Source organism: Pollachius pollachius (genome assembly GCF_949987615.1).
Source record: "Pollachius pollachius genome assembly, chromosome: 13".
Lineage (NCBI taxonomy): Eukaryota > Metazoa > Chordata > Actinopteri > Gadiformes > Gadidae > Pollachius > Pollachius pollachius.
Window position 1 is genome coordinate 15,766,136 of NC_136946.1, and position 25,089 is coordinate 15,791,224.

A 25,089-nucleotide genomic window follows, 5' to 3' on the forward strand; every position below is an offset into this window, starting at 1 on the left:
GTAGTGGTGCTGGACTGGATCCGGTCTAACTTGTACCCTCTTTTTTGTCACCTGGGTTACTCAATGGCCACTCGCGGTCGCCATGGTAACCCCAACGCCAGGTGACGGAGGAGACGAGCCGGGTCCTGGGTGCGCTGGGGTACGTGTGTTCCTGTCGGGGCGTCATCAGCGTGAAGGGGAAGGGCGAGCTGAAGACCTACTTTGTTCACACCGAGATGAGCCGCTCTCTGTCGCAAGGGACCGTGATGCCTTGAATGCATCATACACACACCCACACACACGCACTCAAACACATACAGACCCACACACACATGCATTCACACACACACTCACACACAAACACACACTCAAAAACATACAAACCCACTCACACGGTCACTCACTCAAACACATACAGTACACACATACACACACACATACGAACAAACAACAACACACACACATACACACACTCACACGTACACAGGCATACTTGTTTGCACACTTAAAAGGGTCATTGCTCACTCACAAACACAGAAACGCACAGGTGATTTTTAGCATTTGCAAAGATTGTACTTAGAACTCAGCGGTACTGTGGGCAGTCAAACTGTTTTAGATCATCCATTTTTTGCTGAAAAACTAAAAAGCTGAAGCAAAGAGGAACCATAGGCCAGTTGATCTGCCTGGAGGACATTGCTTTGCTTTTGTGTGTGTGTGTGTGTGTGTGTGTTTGTGTTTGTGTGGTGTGGCCCATCACACCACCTGTAAGGTGGTGGGTGAAAAGGGCATGGGATGCCTGCAGCGCTCCAAAGCCCTACTGCTCTAGGGTTGTGCAGCATGGGTGGCCCCGTGGCCCCTCCATCTGGTGGATTTACCTCTAAATGGGCAACGCAATGTTCAGTGTTTCGCATTCAAAGCCAGCATTATCCAGTGTGCTGGGTGAGTACGTAATTCTAGCCATGGAGATGGGAGTTTAGCAGGAGAGACCAACAGCTACTGCAATTTTAGTGCATTTTCACTGCTGTCATTTTGTAATACATTAAATATTTGTAAATAAGTTGCTATTTTCAGTTTGAGCCTTTGTTCAAGTCTTATGAAAATAAGAGTAACGCAAAATTACACCAATAACTTTCAATCAATTTGATGTATGTTTTTCATGAATTTGTAATTATTCCCTTTAAAACTTCTCATGTTTTAAAAACTTCTCATGTCTCACGTGTTCCTGGAATTACACATAAAGGTAGAATAGATATAAAGACTTTATGAAAATAAAGGCTGTTTATATTGGTTTCTGGCTTGGATCAGTAAAGAATCCTTGAAGCTATGTACTTTTGACTAAGCTTTTGTGAATAGATCATCGCCCAGCTTCCTTCCATCTCATTTTTCTTATTGATACATAGTTGGGCTTTTTAGGCCTACTTTTACTTTCCAGTAACGGAATATAGATTAAAGTACCTGATACAAACTAAGTAAAACATATGTACTACAGACAGGCTTTGTTAACCTACTGACCTATTTAAATGACCCAGGATTAATGGAAATTTTTCAATTGTTCCTTGTTCTAACCCTAACCCAAAACTGCGATGGCTTACTGAGCTTTTCCACACTATTTATTTGATATCACCCATGGAAACCCTTATTTCCCTTACAGTCAATATACCACAACACTGACACACAATAATACTTTAAGTGCTCTCGTCACTGTTTTTCAAACAGGGACCACATCTCCGTATCCCTCTGCAACATTCCAGGTGATTCCATTCTTCCGGAAGAATTCTTTCTTCATGTGTAGCACGTGGACGAACTGCTTCCCGGGTTCGTAAAGCAGAGGTGGTGGGCGACGCCCGTACTCAGAGGACATCCGCACTGGCACCACCCGGGCCTTCTCCTAGGAGAAGAGAAGGATGGAGTCATACACATCCGTTATCGTTGAGTCTCTTCTGTTCTGCATCATCTCATTTGTTTTAAACACATATACAGTTCAACAGTTATTTTTACTTGTACACCTGCTTACTTGTACACCTGCTAATCAATGCATTTGAAATCCCATTTCAAATGCTTATTTAAATGAGTATGCCTTACTATTTTTTACATAGGCCTACATGTGATCTATGGAGAAGATATAACGGCACGTTGACTTGACCTCGATTGCGACGTGATGCGCATTTTCGTTAAATTAAAGGGGGCTACGCCCCCCTGTGGACACAATATGTAACACAGATCGAAAAACAATCGGAACATTTTGCAAATGTATTTAGCGACTCAATTGAAGTCCTGTGCCAAGTCTTTGGGAATGGATTGTCCATAGTGTTTTTAAATTAATTGGGCAATGAGATTAACAAGACAACTGACCTTTAGATATTAAGGCACCTGCATACCTCTGAATAAATGTCCAGGCCTCTGCCCTTGTGGTGCGCTCTGTCGTCCCGGTGTACCTTGTTATCGTAACCTTCTGTCTGGTGAACTATACGGTCATACAAACACAGCTCCGGCGCCTGCGGGAATAATATCAACATTAAAATTGTATATAGTACAGCATTAAAAGTAACTTATTGGGTCTTTAAAGCCTAGACTGAAGTCAAGACGGAGCAAAGTGAGAATATAATGCGCCCATAAGCAAAATAATCGTGCTGCCATCAGCCGTCATACGCCCTCTCAGACCTATAGCACAACCCACAACACAGATCAGGGATTATTAAAACTGTCACCAGTGGTCCAAGGTAATAATAAAAAAGATACCTTGGAGTCACTGTTAACGAAAGTGACCTGTTTGTCTTCCTTTCTGCGGTGTGGGATGTAACTGAACACCGACAGAGTGGCGAGCGGCCTGGTCTGAGACTCCAATAATGCATCCATCGTAAACCAAACAGGTCATCAAAACAAAGAATGCTTCATCAATGAGCTGGAGCGTCGACGACACTCTTCAGTGGACTCTTCGGTCCCTCGATGGGCTTCGATCGGCCACCGAGTCACCCGTTTGGCGTCTACAGTTGCTAAGGAAACCAACTGCCCTCTGGTATCCGGTCCGTCTCTTGTCCAGCCTGCCTGCAGAGTGGAGACAACAAGACTTTCAGTATTAGACATCTGTGAAGGGTTGAAACCATAGAAGATCTGAATGTCTTAACTGTGTGTGTGTGTGTGTGTGTGTGTGTGTGTGTGTGTGTGTGTGTGTGTGTGTGTGTGTGTGTGCGTGTGTGTGTGTGTGTGTGTGTGTGTGTGTGTGTGTGTGTGTGTGTGTTTATTTGTCTCCTCTTCCAAGTTATTCTCGGATCCCATCATCATCCCGAGCGGCTGCTCAGCGGGGCACCACGGGGGTTGTGAGCCGCCACTCGGCGGGGACCGGGGGTGGGAACCGGGGGATCGAGTGTGGGGACCGGGGCCGAGAATGGGGACCGGGGGACCGAGGGTGGGGACCGGGGGGGAGGGGGGTGTCTTTCTACTCCACAGTCTTTCTCTCGGATGAAAATGACATAGGAGTCAGTTGTAACAGTAGTTGTTTTCCATCTGGAAGCTACCTGGCAGTAATCACTTGACAGCTTGTGGCTTGACCTGCTGGACATTCATTTGAATGTTCAATTTTCTTAATTTACAGAAAAGGAATATAAATAAAAACGAAAAGATTATTCTGTGATTTATAGAGGGGACCCACAGGTAAAAAAAACAAAAAAAAAACACGATTTGAACCGTTCTCTTCTACAGTTCTGAATAAGATTAAATCTAATTAAAATGCCTATACTCCATACATTGACAAACAATTGAATTGCGACCTTAAGGCTACACAATTCTTAGAATAGTAGTTTTATATACTCTGTTGTTTGACCAACTAACCACTTACCGAATGCTACGTACTATTAGGCTACATGTTTATTTATTCATATATTTTTTTATGCTTAAATATAAATTCTGCTCCGTGTACGTTTTGATTAAATCCAAAGTGGCAGAAACCTGAGTTTTTTTAAATGAGACGCCAACAAGAAAACACGCGTCGAATCTCCTCGTCTTATTTATAGGTACAATACCAACAACAGAGTGGTGGAAACGGAACAGGAAGGTCGAAACAACTAGTTTGTGATTTTTTTTTATAAACCTCAGCCAACTTGCACGCTCCCTCCATGCCACCTGAGACACTACAGTAATTATTCATCAGTAGTCAAATTCACCCCACATATAAATATGGTTTGAACATTAAGTCTATTCAACTGGGTTAATTGTCCTTGAGATACTAGAAGTATTAGGTTTATATTGGTTTTGGTAAGGGCCGCACTTAAGTACAATTAAAACTGTCACCACAAATGAAGCAGGATCATTTTGAAAAACACCTACTGTACGCACTTGCATGTTTAGCCGATAGGTGGTGGGAGAGATAAGGCTGTTAAAAATATCCAAACCGTCGGAGTGGAGGAAACCTAAATTAAAAGGATGAATTTATTTTTATTTAGTTTTCATCTCGGAAATAACTAAACATTTATATTATAACTAAACACAGACACGTCTCATCCAAAGAATCACTCATCTGAATTCCTATTATTTGAATCACCTTATCCAACAGGAAATTGGCATACGGAGTCCGGACACAATACAGTACATTCACAGCAACAAGGGATAGATTATATGCGGGATGAGGTGTGGAGCCTTTTGCCCATCATTGATCACCCATTGCTTCCTCGTTTCCGAAAGCTTACGGAGATTCACCGAAAAGCGACCCAGCCCCTCCTGTGGCCCATTGCCCCCTCCTCCCACCGACAGTGACTCTCCCCTCGGTTCCACTCCGAGGAAGGATCCCCTGGTAGTACGGCGATAGCAGTCTAATGGCCGTACTTAAGATGGAGGTTTGCAGATAGCATGAATGATATGTAAACGTCCTCGTAGCCGGCCGCTTCCCTTTACTAGCGCTTTTCGGAAGACCAGAGTGATTTGGACAGCTTGATACCCTGGAAAGAACGGGGCTTCTACTCGGGATTTTTAGCTCCTGTTCAAATTGGCAGCCATGAGCTCGGGGGAAGGAGGAGACGAGACGTCAAAAGACGCTGCCGATATAGCGGCTTTCTTCAAAAATGGTAAGCCGAAAAAGAGTGTTCATCCGGAGCTGCCCCCGCCCGGCGACACATTGTTCCCATACGTGTTGACTTCCCGTAGTAACTCGGGAGAATGGTGTTCGTGTTTGTACAAGGGAAAGGGCACTTTATAGCCGTTGTAGGAAACAGAATGAATAACAATGGGTCTCATATGGGTTGAGAAATGGGGAACGGTTGCAACGGCTAGCATGTGTTGTGCAGAGACCTCAAATAAAAGGGCCGTGCGATAATAAAGCAGGTAACGTTGACGGCCAGTAGCTACTAAGCTATCTGCTGACACCAGCGTCCCCAGCAGCAGCTATCCGCGAAGCTAACGTCATTCCAAGTCTCCAAAGCTAAGGACCACTAGCAAGCTAATGCTCGCCTGTGAGTGAGTTTGCAAAGACGCCCCATCAAGCAGTACACATTGTTCGGACTGACGGACCCCAGTGACCAGACACGTGTCATTTATTCGTATGGTTCCTCTCGTTTTGTGGATACTTTCCTTCGCTGTCAAAAAAAAATGATGTCGCATGTAATGTAAACAATACATGGCGTGGCACACATCGGCCAGGCTGGGCTCTGTTCGGCACAGCCTGCCAGCGGTATCTAGGTCAAACTCCCTTTTCCTCCACACACGAGTCTCGCCATATGCAAAAAAAAACAACTAAGAAATACACGCATGGTCACCTATTTGTATTCGTACGACCAAAAGTCCGCCCGTAATTCACTCACTCGTGTGTCGTTTTTGTGTACAACTGTATTGCTAACCGTTGCTAACTAGGCCAGTTTGTCAGCTATATGTGGGGCAGCTCGACATGGGCCTTTACACTGATTTAATAGGCAGCCGTAGGACCCAGTGGAAACATAGTCGGGAAACCACATCATTACATACTCGCTTTACTATTGCAAACTCCGGCACGATCAGTTTATTTTAGTGTCCCCAAAATGTAGCTAGATCTGTGAGTATACAATAGCGACCGATGATGATAAGATAGCTACTCAAGCGTATTGCGGCACTGCTGATATATTGAAATAAGAGCTCTTGGATGTAGAAGATGTGAACAGGCACGTCCTATAAACTGGCTTCTCGGTTATAATGATGGAGAGGAGTGAACGATGACAAGGTATTGATATTCAGCCTCTGGCTCCTGCGGTTTCTGGCTAGATAATTAGTCACAGAGGCAAGTTCAGATGGCATTTCTTTCGGGTCTCGTCGAGGACTATGTTCCTGCATTAGAGGAGGCTGCAGTTTCAGGACCGCATTTCTGGGACCCTAATTTTGGTGACAAAGCCCTGTGGACGCGAGTTTATTTTCCTACGGTGGCGAAGGAATCTCATGAGTAACTCGAATAAGTAATAAAAACGTGATACATAACACTTAACTACCAAAATGCCCTAACTTAACCATATCTACAATAATTTAAGCTAACCCTAGCCCTAAACTTCACCATGTCTAAACTAATTCCTAAATTTAACCATGTCTAAATGTACACAATTTATTAATTTAGACCTTATCTGCTAACTCAATTGGCAACACCATCCTAGAAAAAATTAAGACCTTCGGTGAACATGGATTTGATGAACAAAGTTGTAATTGTTAAACGTTAAAAACGAATCTGGTCTCTTGAATTGGACAGCCAATATACTATTAGCAAGCAGCTGTGTAAGTGTCACATTCTGATAGTGTCAAAAAATATATAAAAAGCGACACTCCTTGGAGTAGGTCATAGGTCTTGTCTCTTGTCTCTTTTATTTCTTGATTTCTTTGAAAAGCATAGGATTTCCCCTCCCTGACCCTTTCTGCACACGGCAGAGGACTTATCTCTGCAGTACAACTCATCTGTGAGCCTTAACATATCAGCCCAATAATACTAATATTAGGAACATCAAAATGTATCTCTGTCATTTTCCACCAAACAACCTTGTTGGTCTCATCCCTGACACGCTGAACTTGATGCCTGGATCAAAAAGCAACCCTGTTATACGTGTCCACAAGGATAAATGTTGCTCACTGTAATCTGAATTACATACAGACAATGTAGTGTATGACCCCAATTCTTGCAGGCTTTGCCATGGAGCTGGGGCTTATTATAGGACAGCTTTAGCTTGGTCCCCTCCTGAGAGCCCTCAGTGATGCTGATTTCACAGTGGGCACAAAGGTGTTGATTGACAGGGCCTATCCAAGTGTGTGTGTGTGTATGTGTTTGCCTGTGTTTGCTTTGTGTGCTGGCAGAGATTATAGTTGCCATGTAGCAAGTAGCAACCGATATTGACCATAAATATGGGACTACATCGCACAAACAATAATTTGTCTCCTACAGGATATGTGATATGTAAAGCGTTTTTCTACAAACACTAGAACTGCGTTTGCTGCCATCTTATCGATGTACAAGGCCGGCTCCCATTGGCATGCATAAAAGCTTCGAAATATATTGTTGACTTGAACTGCACAGTGCTTTGACCAGGGATGTAAACCAAAAAATACAAGCTGCTGTCATTGTTGGACCATTCAACCTAACACATGATCATACGTTTCTAGTTATTTAGTGAAATTCCCAGTGATCATCCTGATATCCCTTGTTTTGTTATGACCTGGTCATTTGCTTGGGTATTGACTAGGGATTTGCAAGCTAATCCAAATTGCTGATTATCACTGAGAGGTACCATTTCATTTACTAATAAAAATACTACCTGGTTATTCTAATCACCCGGCCATATGCATTGTGTCACAGTGTGGGTAATGTCACAAAACAGCGTTGTGACAGAATCATGGTGCATTCAGCATATCAAAATTCATCTCGAGCAAGGTTAAATCACATGATTTATAGCATGGTAATACGGCAGGGAGATGCAGCCAAGCTTCTATAACCTAATTAATTAGCCAGTAGTTAGTATTTTCCATAACAGGTACTTTGGCAGCGGGGCTTGCAGCTCTGAACATCTCTGATTGGTCGAGAAGTCAAAGTATTTTATATCAGCTATTTCAACATCTGAAGCCGCGAACCGAAAGTTGTTCACTTCATGCAGAAAATCACGCACACAGTCCTCTGTGTACATGATCTACATTTAAGGGAAGTGATGAAAAGCAAATCTCAAACGAGTTTGAACAAGTTTTCAGTTTGCGTATTTTTGAAGCTTGTTCTGGGCAGCCGTTGATTTTAAGTGATCGTGTCCAAGAAAGGGTTTGGCCTCTCCGTACAATGCTGCAGTGTATCTGTGTGTGTGGAACTCCCGTCTCAGCAACGGTGTATTGCGATGTCCGAGTGACGGTTAAGCTCAGTATAACCCCAGTATGTGTGTTGCATTTCATATACAACAGCATGGCTGATTATAACACTCATACACAACGACGGTACTCAATTATCAAAGTTGACGTGGGCCGTAACCCGCCCCCCTCCTGACTAGAACACTCAGTCTCAGCCCAAAACACATTGTTGTTTTACTGCGTATGTTCGAATTCTAGCTGAAGCAGTGGGTTCACTTACACTTTAACAACAGAAATTCGTTTTTGCTATATTGATATTGTGCTTTTGTTTATTGCGGCACTATTGGGAACCAGCAGAGGAGACGGGCCAAGCAAAGCTGTCGGGCAGCAGCAGCCCTCTCGAAATAACTTGTATATCATAACGTCTTTAAAGCCGTCTTTATACACAATAGGTGAATTACAAAGTACCAACTGAAACGTAACTAAACCGGATAAGTCTCTGGTTTAAAACATGTCTCCAAATTGATATAACATTAAAATGGCTGTTTAGAGGTGTATAGCTCTATGATAGTACAAAGCAGGTAAACAACGGTGTGGTCAGCGGAGCTGTGGTTTGGGTGTCACTGAATCGATATGGCCGTTGCACCCATTCACCCTGTTGGGTTAGGGTCATGGACACATGATATGATAATAATACTAGTATTAGTTCTTAAAGTGTAGACGGAGCCCTCTCCTCTCTACCTCCCCCCTCTCCTGTTTAGATGGTTTAATCACAGGTGTGTGTGGAAAGAAATATATCGGTAGTTTCGAAAGAGATGAGACCGAGCTCTCTCCTCTTGTAAAAAAACAAGTAGCAGCATCTTTTTCTCTTTGAATTGAGATCACGATTCTCAGACCCTTCTCATTCTCATTCTCAACAACTTTTTTTCTTTTATATGGCTTTGTAAAGCCTGTTCTGTGCCAAGGCATTTTGAATGCAAAAAGTAAACGATTTGTATTCACATGCAAGCAGCTGAAACCATCCTTTCTTGGGTCATCATCATCACCATCACTATCACCATCATCACATTCAATAAGAGCTTGCTTTAATCTAAAGAACAGTTCCATTGGCATCACAGTGTTGCTTCTGTATTCCAGGCTCTGTATCCTCTTTTGAAAGCACCCAAGATAGTTGGCCACTTCACAAACCTCGCTAAGTGCTAAGAAAACACTGCATTGCTGAGTGTGAAGCTTGCTGATATTATATTTGGTGTTCGATTTCTTTGAGTGAGACCGCATCACACTGTAGTGTACATACTCACTTGTACCAAAAGATAATACAGTTTTTCCAGGCAAATTGGGGTTAAACTTCTTTGAGTTGGATTGGCCGTGAGACGGAATACTGATTTGCATGTGTGGATGAGTGTGCTGCCACCCCCAGCATGAGGCTTCTGGGGGGCAGAGGGGTTTGGAAAATTAGGAATTATTGTTATTCTTTCCAGATTTTACTTCCTGTTTTGTGCTGTCAAGATTCGACTTCCTGTTTTGTGTTGTACTACACTGGTGAAGAAAGAAAAAGATTAGCTAGCCTGGTTATCAGTTCAAGAGAAAGCACTGAACCTGCTGATAAACATTGACCAAATCATGTCATCTGCTTGTAAGACCTTTATTGTAGTGACTATCTCTAGACTGATAAATAAGTCAAGAGGCAGAGGACTTTTCCCATGGATTAAAGTCCATTATCTTACTGGGCTAAATTATGCATAGGAAGTAGGGATTTCAAGAGTTAACAGTTAATCGGCTAACCGCAGAGAATATTTCTGAATGGTTACGAATGTCGGTCTAGAGGTCAATATGCATGTGCACAGCTTTGCTACCTAGCAGCGTTGTGCTGCTTTAACTTTCACTTTCAATTTTGATGATGGATGTTCCTGGAGGATGGGCATTATAGTAAAACTCGAATACGGTGGAAGTCCACCTACCCAGGCCACTAAACATTTGCAAACAAACCTGTTTTAGTATAAATAACAATGAAACTTATGTACTGATATGCTTCGGACAGAAAATACAAATACTACAAAGAATAACACAAATAGCTAAAAAAATAACTAATGAAAATAATAAGTAAATAAGTCTGCTGAACGGTCAGCCCTTGTAAAATCCATGATGTTTTTTCCCTCGAACATCTTTTGAATACACTGAATTCAGATTGCATTTTTGTGCCACCTTATTACAATTACACGCATGGTCACCCCCCATATTTGTGTCTGTTGTCTCACGCTCTCTCCTCGTTTTATTTGGACTGGACTTTGGTAGGACCAGAGGAAGCATTTTAAATGTGAAACACTTATTTTCAATGGGCTCTTAATAACCGTTTCTTCTCTCAGACCAGATTCTTCCGGAGAATTGTGAAACCATGCCTTGTTTATTCACTAGAATGAATGACAGCGGAAGGCAGCCAAGATGGTTTAAAGAAGGCACACAACGGCCCTTGGTTTGAAATCATGGGCTCATAGCACTTTTTCATTGTATTAAATCAATTGGTGTGTGTGTGTGTGTGTGTGTGTTTGTGTGTGTGTGTGTGTGTGTGTGTGTGTTGGCTTTATGGCTTGCATACAAATGTGATGTCCAGTTATGCAACATTATTTGCATAACATTATTATTGAGAGAACAATGGTGACGCCACCAATATAATCTCTTTGTGCGTGCATATGATGCCAGGGCTGCATGCTAACTTCTTTAGGTGGTAGCAAGCTAAAGATTTGAGTAGCACAAATACACATTTAGTAGCGCAGTGACACACAGGTCGGCCATTAAATATTTTTTATTGGGCAAAAATCGGAACTGGTTCTTTAAAAAAAATATACATTTGAGAAAAAAGACGTTAGTTTGGCCTTGAATGTCTGGTTGAGGAAAGCAAATTCATAGTCATGCAAATCATACTAATAATGAAATAAATAATGTCAAAAGGCTGCTAAAAAACAGCCCAACTATCAAACAGTGGTTGGAGTATTTGGTGACACAGACCTCCGTTCTGCCGGGCGGCGCACATTAATCACATCCGATCATTGATAAAAAATAATGAAAAACAAGTATATCCGTATATCCTCAAGATTGTGTATAAATCATTCAGGGCACGGCTATATGTTTATCTCTACCGTCAGCCCAATCTTTTATATTGTACTGATATAAATCTACACACGTATGATGAGTTTCTAATTAATGCAAATACTTTCCTTGGTTAGTTTTTGACTGCAGCGTGTCTTTGCCCCCAACGTAACTTTTGCCAGTAGTAAGCAGTACGAAGGGCGCAGGGAAACTTATTTTTTAAGACTTTGAGTCAGTGCATTTGCCAGCCATGAAATTTGACCATTTGTCAGATTCATGGTGGTTTGTTTTCTCTGAACCTGTCCTTAGGAGTTACAACCACCATGTATTCAGAGACACACACACTTTTTCACGCAAGCGGCTGTCCCACTTTTGTCCACCGCACATCTCTCGTGTCTTATCCGGTCATTCCTCCGCCGCACTCCGGCTAATTGGATGTGAGCTCTGCAGAAAATATTGTGTGTCCGCCGCCATCGTCTTGCCTCCCACGCTGGAGCGAGGGAAGAGAACGAGTGGAGGGGGAGAGTGCAAAGGGGGAAATGGTGGGGGAAAGATGGAGCAGGAAGTGAAGGCAGGAGGTAAGGCTGGAGAAGGTGTGGGGGATGGGGATTGGATGTTGGATGTGTGTCGGTGTGTTCAGATGGTGTGAGCGCATGTCGGCTGCTCTTTTATGAGTCTTTCTACACAGAGCGTAAAGTCGATTCCTCAATGATTGATTTTTTTATTGGGCCCTTGGGGAGCAAAGTTTGCCGAACGCAGGTAGGAGGATAGGGTGATCCAAGTTAGTGAAAAAAAAGCCAAGAGAACTCAAGTGAACTTTGGGGGAAGACTGGGCACGGAAAGTTGTGCCTGAATCCGAAATGACAAGCACTTGAACGGGCCACCGGCGTTGGCATGTCAATGATTAGGGTTGGCACGACAACATGAGAGAGACGGAGAGGCAGAGAGCTCGGACAAGTCCTGAAAGACTGTTGTGTTCCTTTCTCTTCCTCCAGTGAGTCTTCAGTGGATTTTAGAATCTGCCAACTCACGGTGTCCCTCCCGCCTCCATCTCTATTGCTCTTGATGGATGCATGGGTTGGGGGGGATTTTATTCCACCAATTCCACTTTTTCTCAAAGTACTATCGAGTACCGAGTACTTAAGAGTACCATCAGAGTAAAAAAACACGCCCCCTCTAGGAAAGAGGGTGCGTGTCATCTCCATAGTTACGGCCCTTGCCAACTAACTTCCTGATACTTTTTTACTACTGTTGTTGTGTATGAGCCTTATAATGACTGATGTTCTATAGGAATTGTACCACACACCATAGCAATATACTATATTTGTTTAGGAAACCCAACCCTCGGACGAGGTTATTCAATAAATAGATGCTTAGCCTCAGACCGTAGCGGTTTATTTTTATGTATATTAAGTTTCTGAAAATATCAACTTTCTCTTAGACGCCGCAGTCAACCGCTGCCCAGACAGAGCTCCCGACGTCCACATAAGATCTGTGACGCCGGTGCAGGGCCTTATTTTAGTAACGGTGATAAAATGCCATAGATCATAGGACAAATTACCACAGGGAAAAAAAAAAATGTTGGTGTTCACTGGCTCAGCGGTATTGTGTGTTTGTATCAGAAGTTTTAAGAGTACATAAGTACTGGTATCGGTGCATCCCTATATGGAACGGATCCCTACAGAGAAATACAACTAATTTCTTAACCAGTCGCTAAATCTTGGTCCGTTTATTGGGTCCTTGCTCACGGAGAAGTCTTGCGAGAGTTAATTTTGTTTGACTACAGAAAGCATTGCTTCATGTTATCTAAAAGATTTGGGTGATGGACAGTTGAGATTGTAATGATAATAAGGAAATGTTCAGCAGTGATATTGGAGCCAGACTTCTCCTTGAGGGACACTTATAACAAACAGATCGGATCAAGCGAAAGGATAAGAAACAAGTTTTAAACATTTACGCATTTAAGATCGCTCCTGGGTAATATCTGACCAATCACGGCATCTTTCTCCTCTATAGCATCTCTTAGAACTGAATCAAAGGCCAACAGATTGAATCACCTTTGTCAAATATGCAACTGGCATCAAAGCCAGGTCAATACAATCGATCTATGCACTTAAATGTTGATCAACCAATGGGAATTAGTTAACTGAACCATCTATCTTTTGCATAGTTTCTTTCTACATTTTGACATTCGCCATTGTTAGCTTTAGTGATTGCCCTTTGGGTAAGAAATAAAGAAATTGTAAATCTGTATTGATCATATTGAAATGAATTAACAAGACGATAAAAAGGTAAACTGCTAACTTTTGACATTAACTCTGTTAGTTGCCTATTTATGAGCATTTTTTATACATTTATTATTCATTGATTCATATTTAAGAAGTTAATTTATTAAGTCCTATGTCCATAGCAGCTTGTAACTTCTCACATTCCGAGAAGTTACATCTTAACCAGACAATAGGCGTGTTGAAACAAGAACGGGGTCTTTGCTCAGTGACTGTTCAGCGTAGGCCACCATGTGACGACGACCACTGTATGAGTCAAGCGATGAGAGTGTTTGCCGAGAAACCTCTCTGCTAGTGTCAGGGTAGGGTCTGGCGCCGGGTGGGGGCTGATGGTGATTCAGGTACAGTAAAGCCACTGTCAAACAGCCCTGGGTAGGAGTTACGCTGGCTGGAGGTTCTGAACGTTGGTGTGTTGTTGTTTATCTTCATACAAACGGCTTTAGGCTGACCTACACTGGTCACCGGTGGTGTTTTTCCATTGGTACTTTTTCCACCTTTTTAAGTGTGATGCCCGGTTGTAATGGGAATGCAAATCCCTGCCGCACTGGGCTGCTGCACCCAACCAAACTGCACCACGCCGGGCCAGTATAGTGTAGTGGGAAAACACCAGGTGGCCATTGGCTGTTAGTGAAGCGACATAAACCTCCCTTTAGATTTTTATTAAATACAAAACCTATTCCTCATAAGGTTTTCAAAATAGGAGTGAATAAAGATGTCAGATGTCAACATTCTAACTACTGTGTGTTGCTGAACCCTAGCCCTTCTCTCTATTCACTCATAACTGAGTGCTCATTGGTGGTTGTGCATTTGAATTCTGGCGCCACGTCAATGGCGCTCACTGTTTATGTTCTGATGAGCTGTGGGCTCGCTCTCGCTCAACGCTGAATATACTAGGGCTCTCTCTCCCCCTTAACGCTGATACTAGGGCTCTCTCCCCCTTAGGCTGCTGATACTAGGGCTCTCTCTCCCCCTTAACGCTGATACTAGGGCTCTCTCCCCCTTAACACTGATACTAGGGCTCTCTCTCCCCCTTAACACTGCTAATACTAGGGCTCTCTCTCCCCCTTAACACTGCTGATACTAGGGCTCTCTCTCCCCCTTAACACTACTGATACTAGGGCTCTCTCTCCCCCTTAACTCTGATACTAGGGCTCTCCCCCCCCTTAACACTACTGATACTAGGGCTCTCTCTCCCCCTTAACACTGCTGATACTAGGGCTCTCTCTCCCCCTTAACACTACTGATACTAGGGCTCTCTCTCCCCCTTAAAGCTGATACTAGGGCTCTCCCCCCCTTAACACTACTGATACTAGGGCTCTCTCTCCCCCTTAACACTGCTGATACTAGGGCTCTCTCTCCCCCTTAACGCTGATACTAGGGCTCTCTCCCCCTTAACACTACTGATACTAGGGCTCTCCCCCCCCTTTACACTACTGATACTAGGGCTCTCTCTCCGTTAACGCTGATACTAGGGCTCTCCCCCCCTTAACACTGCTGATACTAGGGCTCTCTCTCCCCCTCAACACTACTGATACTAGGGATACTAGGGAATAGGGCTCTCTCTCTCCGTTAACGCTGATACTAGGGCTCTCCCCCCTTAGCACTACTGATACTAGGGCTCTCCCCCCCTTAACACTGCTGATACTAGGGCTCTCTCTCCCCCTTAACACTGCTGATACTGGAGCTCTCTCTCCCCCTTAATGATGAGGATGCTGTGGCTCTGGCACATTCCTAAGGCAACGCGAATATGTCAAGAATTGTGTTGTTTGGTCTTTCTCCCTTCACTGATCTTTCTTTTCTTTTTCTACACGTTTTCAAAGGCATGGTCTGCCTGGCAGTGGTGCCCATCCTCTAGGTACATCAAGGGAGGATATTGTTTTTTTTAAATTTTTTATACATTTATTATTCATTGATTCATATTTAAGAAGTTAATTTATTAAGTCCTATGTCCATAGCAGCTTGTAACTTCTCACATTCCGAGAAGTTACATCTTAACCAGACAATAGGCGTGTTGAAACAAGAACGGGGTCTTTGCTCAGTGACTGTTCAGCGTAGGCCACCATGTGACGACGACCACTGTATGAGTCAAGCGATGAGAGTGTTTGCCGAGAAACCTCTCTGCTAGTGTCAGGGTAGGGTCTGGCGCCGGGTGGGGGCTGATGGTGATTCAGGTACAGTAAAGCCACTGTCAAACAGCCCTGGGTAGGAGTTACGCTGGCTGGAGGTTCTGAACGTTGGTGTGTTGTTGTTTATCTTCATACAAACGGCTTTAGGGTGACCTACACTGGTCACCGGTGGTGTTTTTCCATTGGTACTTTTTCCACCTTTTTAAGTGTGATGCCCGGTTGTAATGGGAATGCAAATCCCTGCCGCACTGGGCTGCTGCACCCAACCAAACTGCACCACGCCGGGCCAGTATAGTGTAGTGGGAAAACACCAGGTGGCCATTGGCTGTTAGTGAAGCGACATAAACCTCCCTTTAGATTTTTATTAAATACAAAACCTATTCCTCATAAGGTTTTCAAAATAGGAGTGAATAAAGATGTCAGATGTCAACATTCTAACTACTGTGTGTTGCTGAACCCTAGCCCTTCTCTCTATTCACTCATAACTGAGTGCTCATTGGTGGTTGTGCATTTGAATTCTGGCGCCACGTCAATGGCGCTCACTGTTTATGTTCTGATGAGCTGTGGGCTCGCTCTCGCTCAACGCTGAATATACTAGGGCTCTCTCTCCCCCTTAACGCTGATACTAGGGCTCTCTCCCCCTTAGGCTGCTGATACTAGGGCTCTCTCTCCCCCTTAACGCTGATACTAGGGCTCTCTCCCCCTTAACACTGATACTAGGGCTCTCTCTCCCCCTTAACACTGCTAATACTAGGGCTCTCTCTCCCCCTTAACACTGCTGATACTAGGGCTCTCTCTCCCCCTTAACACTACTGATACTAGGGCTCTCTCTCCCCCTTAACTCTGATACTAGGGCTCTCCCCCCCCTTAACACTACTGATACTAGGGCTCTCTCTCCCCCTTAACACTGCTGATACTAGGGCTCTCTCTCCCCCTTAACACTACTGATACTAGGGCTCTCTCTCCCCCTTAAAGCTGATACTAGGGCTCTCCCCCCCTTAGGCTGCTGATACTAGGGCTCTCTCTCCCCCTTAACGCTGATACTAGGGCTCTCTCCCCCTTAACACTGATACTAGGGCTCTCTCTCCCCCTTAACACTGCTGATACTAGGGCTCTCTCTCCCCCTTAACGCTGATACTAGGGCTCTCTCCCCCTTAACACTGATACTAGGGCTCTCTCTCCCCCTTAACACTACTGATACTAGGGCTCTCTCTCCCCCTTAACACTGCTGATACTAGGGCTCTCTCTCCCCCACAACACTACTGATACTAGGGCTCTCTCTCCCCCTCAACACTACTGATACTAGGGCTCTCTCTCCCCCTTAACACTACTGATACTACGGCTCTCTCTCCCCCTTAACTCTGATACTAGGGCTCTCCCCCCCCTTAACACTACTGATACTAGGGCTCTCTCTCCCCCTTAACACTGCTGATACTAGGGCTCTCTCTCCCCCTTAACACTACTGATACTAGGGCTCTCTCTCCCCCTTAAAGCTGATACTAGGGCTCTCCCCCCCTTAACACTACTGATACTAGGGCTCTCTCTCCCCCTTAACACTGCTGATACTAGGGCTCTCTCTCCCCCTTAACGCTGATACTAGGGCTCTCCCCCCCTTAACACTACTGATGCTAGGGCTCTCTCTCCCCCTTAACACTGCTGATACTAGGGCTCTCTCTCCCCCTTAACGCTGATACTAGGGCTCTCTCCCCCTTAACACTACTGATACTAGGGCTCTCCCCCCCTTTACACTACTGATACTAGGGCTCTCTCTCCCCCTTAACACTACTGATACTAGGGCTCTCTCTCTCCGTTAACGCTGATACTAGGGCTCTCCCCCCCCTTAACACTGCTGATACTAGGGCGCTCTCTCCCCCTCAACACTACTGATACTAGGGCTCTCTCTCTCCGTTAACGCTGATACTAGGGCTCTCCCCCCTTAACACTACTGATACTAGGGCTCTCCCTCCCTTAACACTGCTGATACTAGGGCTCTCTCTCCCCCTTAACACTGCTGATACTGGAGCTCTCTCTCCCCCTTAATGATGAGGATGCTGTGGCTCTGGCACATTCCTAAGGCAACGCGAATATGTCAAGAATGGTGTTGTTTGGTCTTTCTCCCTTCACTGATCTTTCTTTTCTTTTTCTACACGTTTTCAAAGGCATGGTCTGCCTGGCAGTGGTGCCCATCCTCTAGGTACATCAAGGGAGGATATTGTTTTTTTTAAAGGCATTGGAATCCCATTAAGAACACACACATATACTCATGTTTTGTTTTGGCCCATTAACTTTTCTTCTTCACCTCTCCCCTATTTGTTCGGAAGCTCTTTGATGACCTGTGTCCTAAGGCATGCTTCAGACCCTGTGGTGCATCAGATCCACACAAGCACACGGAGCAAGGCCTTTATGGGTTAAATGCTTGCAGTTTCTGCAAATGCCAATTTTTCCGTTGGCCATGAAGAATCTCAGAATTATATTCTGCGTCCGGTTGGACAGCAGCATCTGTCAATTCATCTGTCTTTGTCATTGATTTTTACGGATGTGTAGTGATTGCTTTAGGATGGTTGCCTAGTTTTCCTGAAAGAGTCAAACTCACAGTCAAGTGGGCGTCGTTTGACCCCTTTATCTCTTCTACCTGACCAGCCACTATGGTCAACAGCCCCCATCTCCCAGCAACACATCCCACAACAAGGAAGAGGAAACGGGGGTAAGGTGTCAGTGAATCAGCAGAATAGTATGCCAGTCTGCTGGCCTGACTCTGTCTGGCTGGCTGTTGTTCACATCAGCAAACACATGATGTGCTGTGGGTCAGAACTCTTCCGTCCCTCTTCTTCTGTCTCTTGCACAAAACGCATGCACGCATGCAAGGATGCACACACACACTACTTAGAATACTGCTCCTCAATCATCGCTATGTTTTGGACTGCACAACGGGATAGGGGCACTCATTCTGAACTTTTGTTAGAAATCTCCATTCATGATGAGAGGCCCTGTTAGTTCAGCATAACCCATGTTTGCGAAGCTCCACGTCATGGCTCACAGACACAATGCATGTCTTGCAGAGCTGTCATTATTTATACCTATACCTTACGTGAACGTGCACACAAGGGGGCAGTATAGCGTTTCGAACACAGTCTACATGACCTGACAAGGAAATCCGGAAACTCAACCGTGAAGAGTCTACTCCATTGAAATGTTGAAAAGCACAATGCGAAAAAAGATGTGCAAAATCATTAAAATGTACTGCTTTAGTTGGTGGATTGCTACCAACTGTAAGACGCCTGGTCCGTGCTCGACCAATCAGGGAAGAATTGAGGCGGAACTTTGCATAGAAGGCTGACGCACTGTTGAAGTGCAAACTCAAAGAGATAAGATAAATAACAAATAATTGTCACTCTCTAACGTGGAAAGAGGTAACGCGATGGTGATTGAGCCTATGGCTTGCCGATGAAAACCGTTTCATTTGCAATATTATGAATGATATGAACTTGCTGTCGGTGGCGAAACTGTTTGTATCTGGGGAAAAATGACTTATTGCCAAATAAGACATTTGGCTTATTGCCAAAAATGCAGCCAATAACGAAATGTAAATTCTCCAGACTTCTTAAGCTCTGAGTACTGCCCGTCATCGCAGCAAAGGTCTTAAACAGCCAAAGGGGCGTGTTCAGTGTCTGAACAACAGTATGTTCAGGGATCTTCACATATTTGCAGGATGTAGAACTGTGATTGGGGTTCAACATAACAGCCCTTCTCCTTCGCGGCCCCTACCACTGTTACCATTTCAATAAGTATTTTTGTGCATAACTGACATTGTTGTTGTTTTTTTTGATTTGCAGATGGTTCCCTCCCTAAAGAGCCAAAAGGAGATGTATCTAGCCACATAGCAGGTAATGTGTCTTTGTAGCTATCCAACACTCCACTCCATCACATTGTGCAACACACACACACACACACACACACACACACACACACACACACACACACACACACAACACATTGGTTTCAGCTTTCATTGTTCCCAGTGCGAGCGACACAGACAGGCTATAATCAGCTGTCATCTATCACACATACACACACACACATGCACACACACACACACCCTGTTAATGGGACACACTGCTTATCCCTCCCTCACTTTCGTCTCCAAACCTCCTGTGTCCCTGTTCACCCGTTTGACCCATCTATCTTCTACACTGTGGTCACCTATTTTAGGGTCTCCTTAGCAAAGCCGTTCTGGCGATGGCTAATTGAAAGAACCCTACTCTGAGTACTTTTTATCACTTCCCATAACCTTTTCTTACCAACACTAAATGACTTTGGTCTGGAGGAATTCTCCTTTACATTCTTTTGAATGAAAATACTTTCCAAGAAACCACCTCCGTTGGAGACATTGTGTTTCATACGGCCCTAGAAGGTACTCCTTTGTGTTAGCTACTATATGCTCAGCAATCTTACACACATCCTTGCCACAGCTTGCTAACTGCTAATGTATGGCTCATGGCTGAAGGACTGATTGTAAACGCATCAACATGAACCCGATGGCGTTGTTAGGGAACCATCGTTGTTTGCTTCTCTCCTGCTGCTCTCCACTGATTACTTCCTCATAGAGTCTATGTGTGTGTGTTAGTGCACGTGTTTTTTTTTCAGTGTGTGTTTTCTGGGGCGGGGTTGGCCAGCCCATTTGTTGATGAAGAGATGGTGGGCAAGATAGACCCAGGCTGGGGGACCCAAAGAGGGGAGGGTTTGTGCTGGTGTAGCACATAGTTCTGCAATGTTACTGAACGTTATGATATTGCTTTTATTGACGTGTGATTTTTAAAAACACTGAAACGGCAGGCAGTCATTTTCAGCTCTTGACTCGGTATGCAATGGAGCTGCGCACTGGAACACTTGTGTGTCTGTGTGGTTTTTAAATGCGTATGTTGCTGGAGGAGGAGGAAGACCATTCCCTAGCAGAGCTAAGCAGGCCGACGGCTTAAGGGGACATGGGGTCTCTGGCATCAGTCAGAGGGTGAGGGAGAGTGATGGGGAGAGAGGGACGGAGAGGAGTAGAGACCGTTAGTGAGGGAGAGGACGCATGGGGCTGTAAATAATTACTAGCAACAAGCTGGTTGATTAATTGGCAGGCAGTGAAGGAGTGCGACGATGCTGCAGGCTGTACAGGAAGACAAAATGAGGACGAGAGGGAGGGAGAGAGGGAAAGAGAGAAACGGAGAGAGATAAGATAAGTGCACAAACACTCTCATACACATCCCAGCCCAGTTTTTGTACATCGTCTAGTCTTCATCATTCATCCATGTTTCCATGCCATCATGGAGTTGGCTTGGGGGTATCTACAATTTCAATATTGTGGGCTATTCTGTGTAAATGCAAGTATCTTTCGACCCCCTCCCATTGCCCTGAAAATCATATTTTGATGTTAGCTTAGTTTGTTGTAAATCAGTATTAAGTTAAAGATGGTCTTCACTCCCCCCACCCAGCCAAGCTCTGCTAGTTGTGGTTCCTGACGTTATATCGATGATCATGAGATGTTTCGGGGTGAGGCCCAAATTCTGCTTTCATTCTGAGCTCCACATCTCACCAATCTAAACCATGTCCCTGTGGGGATCAATAAATAGTACACAAACCAAGTAGACTGACCAGAGACCACAGAAACAAAATAGATGTTGCATGTCTCAAGAAATTGATTTCCCAAGTGATTTTGGTTGGGGTGAGTTTCTAAAAATCCCTCACAGATATTCCTAGAGACACTGAGTAGACCATGAGTTCCAACCATTTACATCACAAATCGCTGCATTCCAGACACGCAGGGAATGTGATCGTCCTATACGACGCAGAACCAAGCCGAGCATCAAATTGCACTCGCGTTGCACTGTGGCACATAAGCACATGCATGCACATACACACTATTGCAGCTGGTTTATGAGCAGAGTGTCCAAGTGTCCAAGTCAGCTGCTGGATTGAAACTATTATGAGATCTCTGCATGTTGTTGACCTCTAGGTGTGTGTGTCTGTGTGGGGGTGTGTAGCCAGGCCTGTTGCCCATGCCAACAGTTAACATCAGTGATGACCCTCACAACTGTTGCCTTCTCTCTCTTTTGCTATCTCTCTAATTCCCTTACGACTCCTTCGATCTCCTAAGGCCTATAGTCTAAGGACATTCTGCTTTAGCACCCTGGCAGCAGAACTTCAGCACGTAACCAGGTGCCTGCAGCACCACAAGGCCCAGTGTCCTAGCTGCTGAGCCGTGTCGCTCAAATCAAAGGCGCGACTGCCACGACAAAGTCCAGATGGATGTCCTGGATCACTGACTCGTGAATAGACGAGCAGGGCTGCATAAGCAACCTCAGCTGCGATTTTCGGTTAACCTAGCTGAAATTGTGATCGCTCTACTTTTCAACGTTTGTTACCCGCCGATATCATACAAATAGGATGTGTTCACCAGTAGTCGTTTGAAAGAATATTGTAGTGTAAAAACATTGTGTTGCATAGATTGCGCTGACATAATGAAAACAACATTGTTGCACTAATGGTCTGGCCAAACCAGGCAGAACAACGTTAAGGCCTTGACGAGCACTGTATGAAGCTTGTCTAATACCATTTCCCATCTACCAAATAAGTAGACGAATATGATGACACTTACCCCACACTCGACAGTGTATCTAGAAAAAAGTTGCAGAGAAAAATGGATGGAATGGGAGTGTGAGTGCTTAATGTATGAAGCCTGTCTTATTCCCACTGGTCCTCCTGACTCGGCTAAGGCATTTGATAACACACACTCACCCACACACATTCACACGCATGCAAGCACGCACGCACGCACGCACGCACGCACGCACCCACCCAGTCTCAACTGTTTAGATCCACCAAAGCTATGTGTGTTTCGGCCTGTGTCCTACCGTCCCTCACCACCGCAATATTTGTGAAATGCGGCATTAGCAATGAGCTGCATATCAGCAGCCAATTGTAGTAAGGTACTACCACCAACTGCCCCCTTAACGCCAGTTGCTCTTAAACTGCTTCATGCTGTCAGCACATGCTGGCGACACGATGAATCCTCCCATTTAGGACTCCACCCTATACCCTGCAACACCCCTGTCTCACCCCCACGAGGAGGTAGCGGCACACGGCCATCATGCACAGGGAGACCCCCAGTGCACGGGCAAACTGGTCCGAAGGTGTCATTGAGGCAGCGGAGAGAGGTGTGGGGAGGGGCGCGCATAGCAGAAACTCTAGAATGGACTGGTGTTTTAGTTGGGAGTAAAGGCCAGATCAGTGTCCCATTAGTGGTAATGCAGACCTCTGATCGCCGCCCCCCCCTCCACAGCCATACTGGTTGGTGAAATAAGATGGTGAAATGGACCATAGTCGGTAGAGTCATTGAGTCGAGTTTAAAGATTTATTTTGGTTGACTACAGCCCAACTATGCCATACTTAATATCAAGCGTATATGAAATCAAACAGTGGCCTGTGTCCTTTCTGTCTGTTTCCGCATGGTATTCAAGTCAGATCAAGACAAAACTTGCTTTGATAAAGAGAATGTAGAAGAGTTGTATCTGCATGTGTATGAATGTAAAATGCGTTGTTTGATGGGACAGCTACTGTTGCATTTTTATTTTATTTGGATCATCTTTAATGGATTTGAAATGCTGACATCTTATATCCTTTGAGACTATGGGGCTAGAACATGCTCTACTTTGAAAAGAAACTAATTGGATTGTGCTACTGCCATTACACAGAGGGGTTATCAAACAAACACTTAGGAAATGTCTTGAAAGCAAAACACAACACAGCAAATTGCACACAGCAGACAAAGCATTGTATAACTTCTACATCTGGCAATAGGCCAAGGTTTTTCCCTTGAGAAGGCAAGCAATGCTGAGGTTTCACTCATTTATCACCCCCATCCTCCAAATGCATTGCTGCACTATTATACACACTATTGTTCTCGGAATCTCGATTGAAACATAAAAACAGCAGCTACAAAATGTCTTTCTATCAAAACGCTTTGAATCGTCGAAGATTCAAGGTCTTGCCTTTTCTTAAAGTGGTACAATGTTGTAGTGAGTATCGGGATTCAAATTCGAAACCATCAGAGTTGACAGGGAGGGCATCCGTGGACTACTGGTTAATGTGGACAGGGGGAGTAGTTCTGTACTGCCCGCCCACTGCTCCGGGTGATCTGGTGTGCCGCTGCTGCCCCATATTTTCACCGGCTCCAGGATGGGTTAAAAGTAGAGAAAATAATTTTCCCCCAAAAGGGATAATAAAGGAGAACTTAACACAAAGAGAAGACTGAATGGCTAAAATACTTCTTTTTTTTTCTGAATTAAAAAAATACCGCTCTCAGAAATCGGATTAAGTTTTGACTGGGGGAAAAAAATGATGCTCTGAATTTACGAGTTCATTATCTCAGAATTCTGAGAGAGGCACCTCTCTGACACCTTGTCCACCTCATATTGACACCTTATCCTCTTATTGTCAGTGAACGGTTAATGGGTTGACTGTTAACATCCCGTATGTGGGTGGATGTGTGTGTCTAAGTAATAAAGGTGTCAGTCCTGTTGATACAGTGAAGGTTAAACATACAGTACAGAATTCAAAAATATCTACAAGCCTTCTTAACGTACCAGCATTGGCCGTTACCTAAAGTCTGGAATTCAATTCGACCACTAATTAGGCAGCCAATTTGGCAGTCGTTACTCTGTACTACTGCTGAATTCAGGGCCAGCGGTAGAGCCCATGATTCAGCGCGCTCTCACGGATCACAGCAACATGCCAGCACCATGATTGGTCAAAACAAATGTGAAGCGAAAGAAAGTGAAACGCCCAGTTCACCCAGATTAGATGTGGTCAGCTGTCAAACTTCAGATATGAACCTAAAGTCTGTCATGTGAAACTAAGGTTCCATTGACCTTTGATTTTCATGCAGCTGGATGGCAGCTAGCAAAGCAGGCAGCAAGGCAGTGGCCATCTTCAGGACTGCTGCCGGGTTTGACACAGCACTGGTTTCACTGGTCCGCTGCTGCAAGTGGAGAAGGAGATGGGCGTGGAAGGAGTTGGTGTTGTTCTTTTTTTGTCTGGATCATCATGTTGTTATGAGTAAGGCTAGTTTAGGGTTCCGAGATTTTCACTCCATAGACAAAGTGTGAGCCTGATGGTCAGAGGTTGAAAAATATAGTGTGTGTGTAAGAGACACCCACTCTCAGATTTGGGAATTTGCATGATGGAAATATTATTGAAAGGGATTAACTCTGTACAACTGACTTTTACATTTGACTCGTTATGTAACCGCTACTTGTGTGTGAAAAGCTACACACAGTGTTCTGGAACAAGTCGGCGTCAGCCCCAAC

General features: G+C 44.4%; 3 protein-coding genes across 8 annotated transcripts in view; 2 read left to right on the forward strand and 1 right to left on the reverse strand.

Annotated features, from left to right (window-relative positions):
• The window catches only part of adcy2b (adenylate cyclase 2b (brain)), a gene marked incomplete at its 5' end in the record, with an annotated part of 33,199 nt that extends 32,203 nt beyond the window's left edge, over positions 1-996 (forward strand). Inside the window, one exon of the mRNA XM_079749760.1 lies at positions 102-996. Coding sequence (XP_079605886.1) covers positions 102-254 — 153 coding nt within the window. The 3' untranslated portion in view covers positions 255-996. The remainder of the gene's footprint in view (positions 1-101) is intronic.
• A 691-nt stretch (positions 997-1,687) lies between these two features.
• Positions 1,688-2,835, reverse strand: cfap90 (cilia and flagella associated protein 90; the record flags this gene model as incomplete). Its single annotated transcript, XM_079748905.1, has 3 exons — positions 1,688-1,867; positions 2,358-2,474; positions 2,719-2,835. The coding sequence occupies 3 exons, from the start codon at positions 2,833-2,835 to the stop codon at positions 1,688-1,690; spliced, it is 414 nt and encodes a 137-aa protein (XP_079605031.1).
• A 1,755-nt stretch (positions 2,836-4,590) lies between these two features.
• trioa (trio Rho guanine nucleotide exchange factor a) overlaps positions 4,591-25,089 on the forward strand; it is a 77,826-nt gene continuing 57,327 nt past the window's right edge. For all 6 annotated transcript variants that reach the window (XM_079750076.1, XM_079750077.1, XM_079750078.1 and 3 more), the window contains exons 1-2: positions 4,591-5,036; positions 19,573-19,623. In XM_079750076.1, the coding sequence (XP_079606202.1) occupies positions 4,967-5,036; positions 19,573-19,623 (121 nt within the window). In that variant the 5' untranslated portion in view covers positions 4,591-4,966. The remainder of the gene's footprint in view (positions 5,037-19,572; positions 19,624-25,089) is intronic.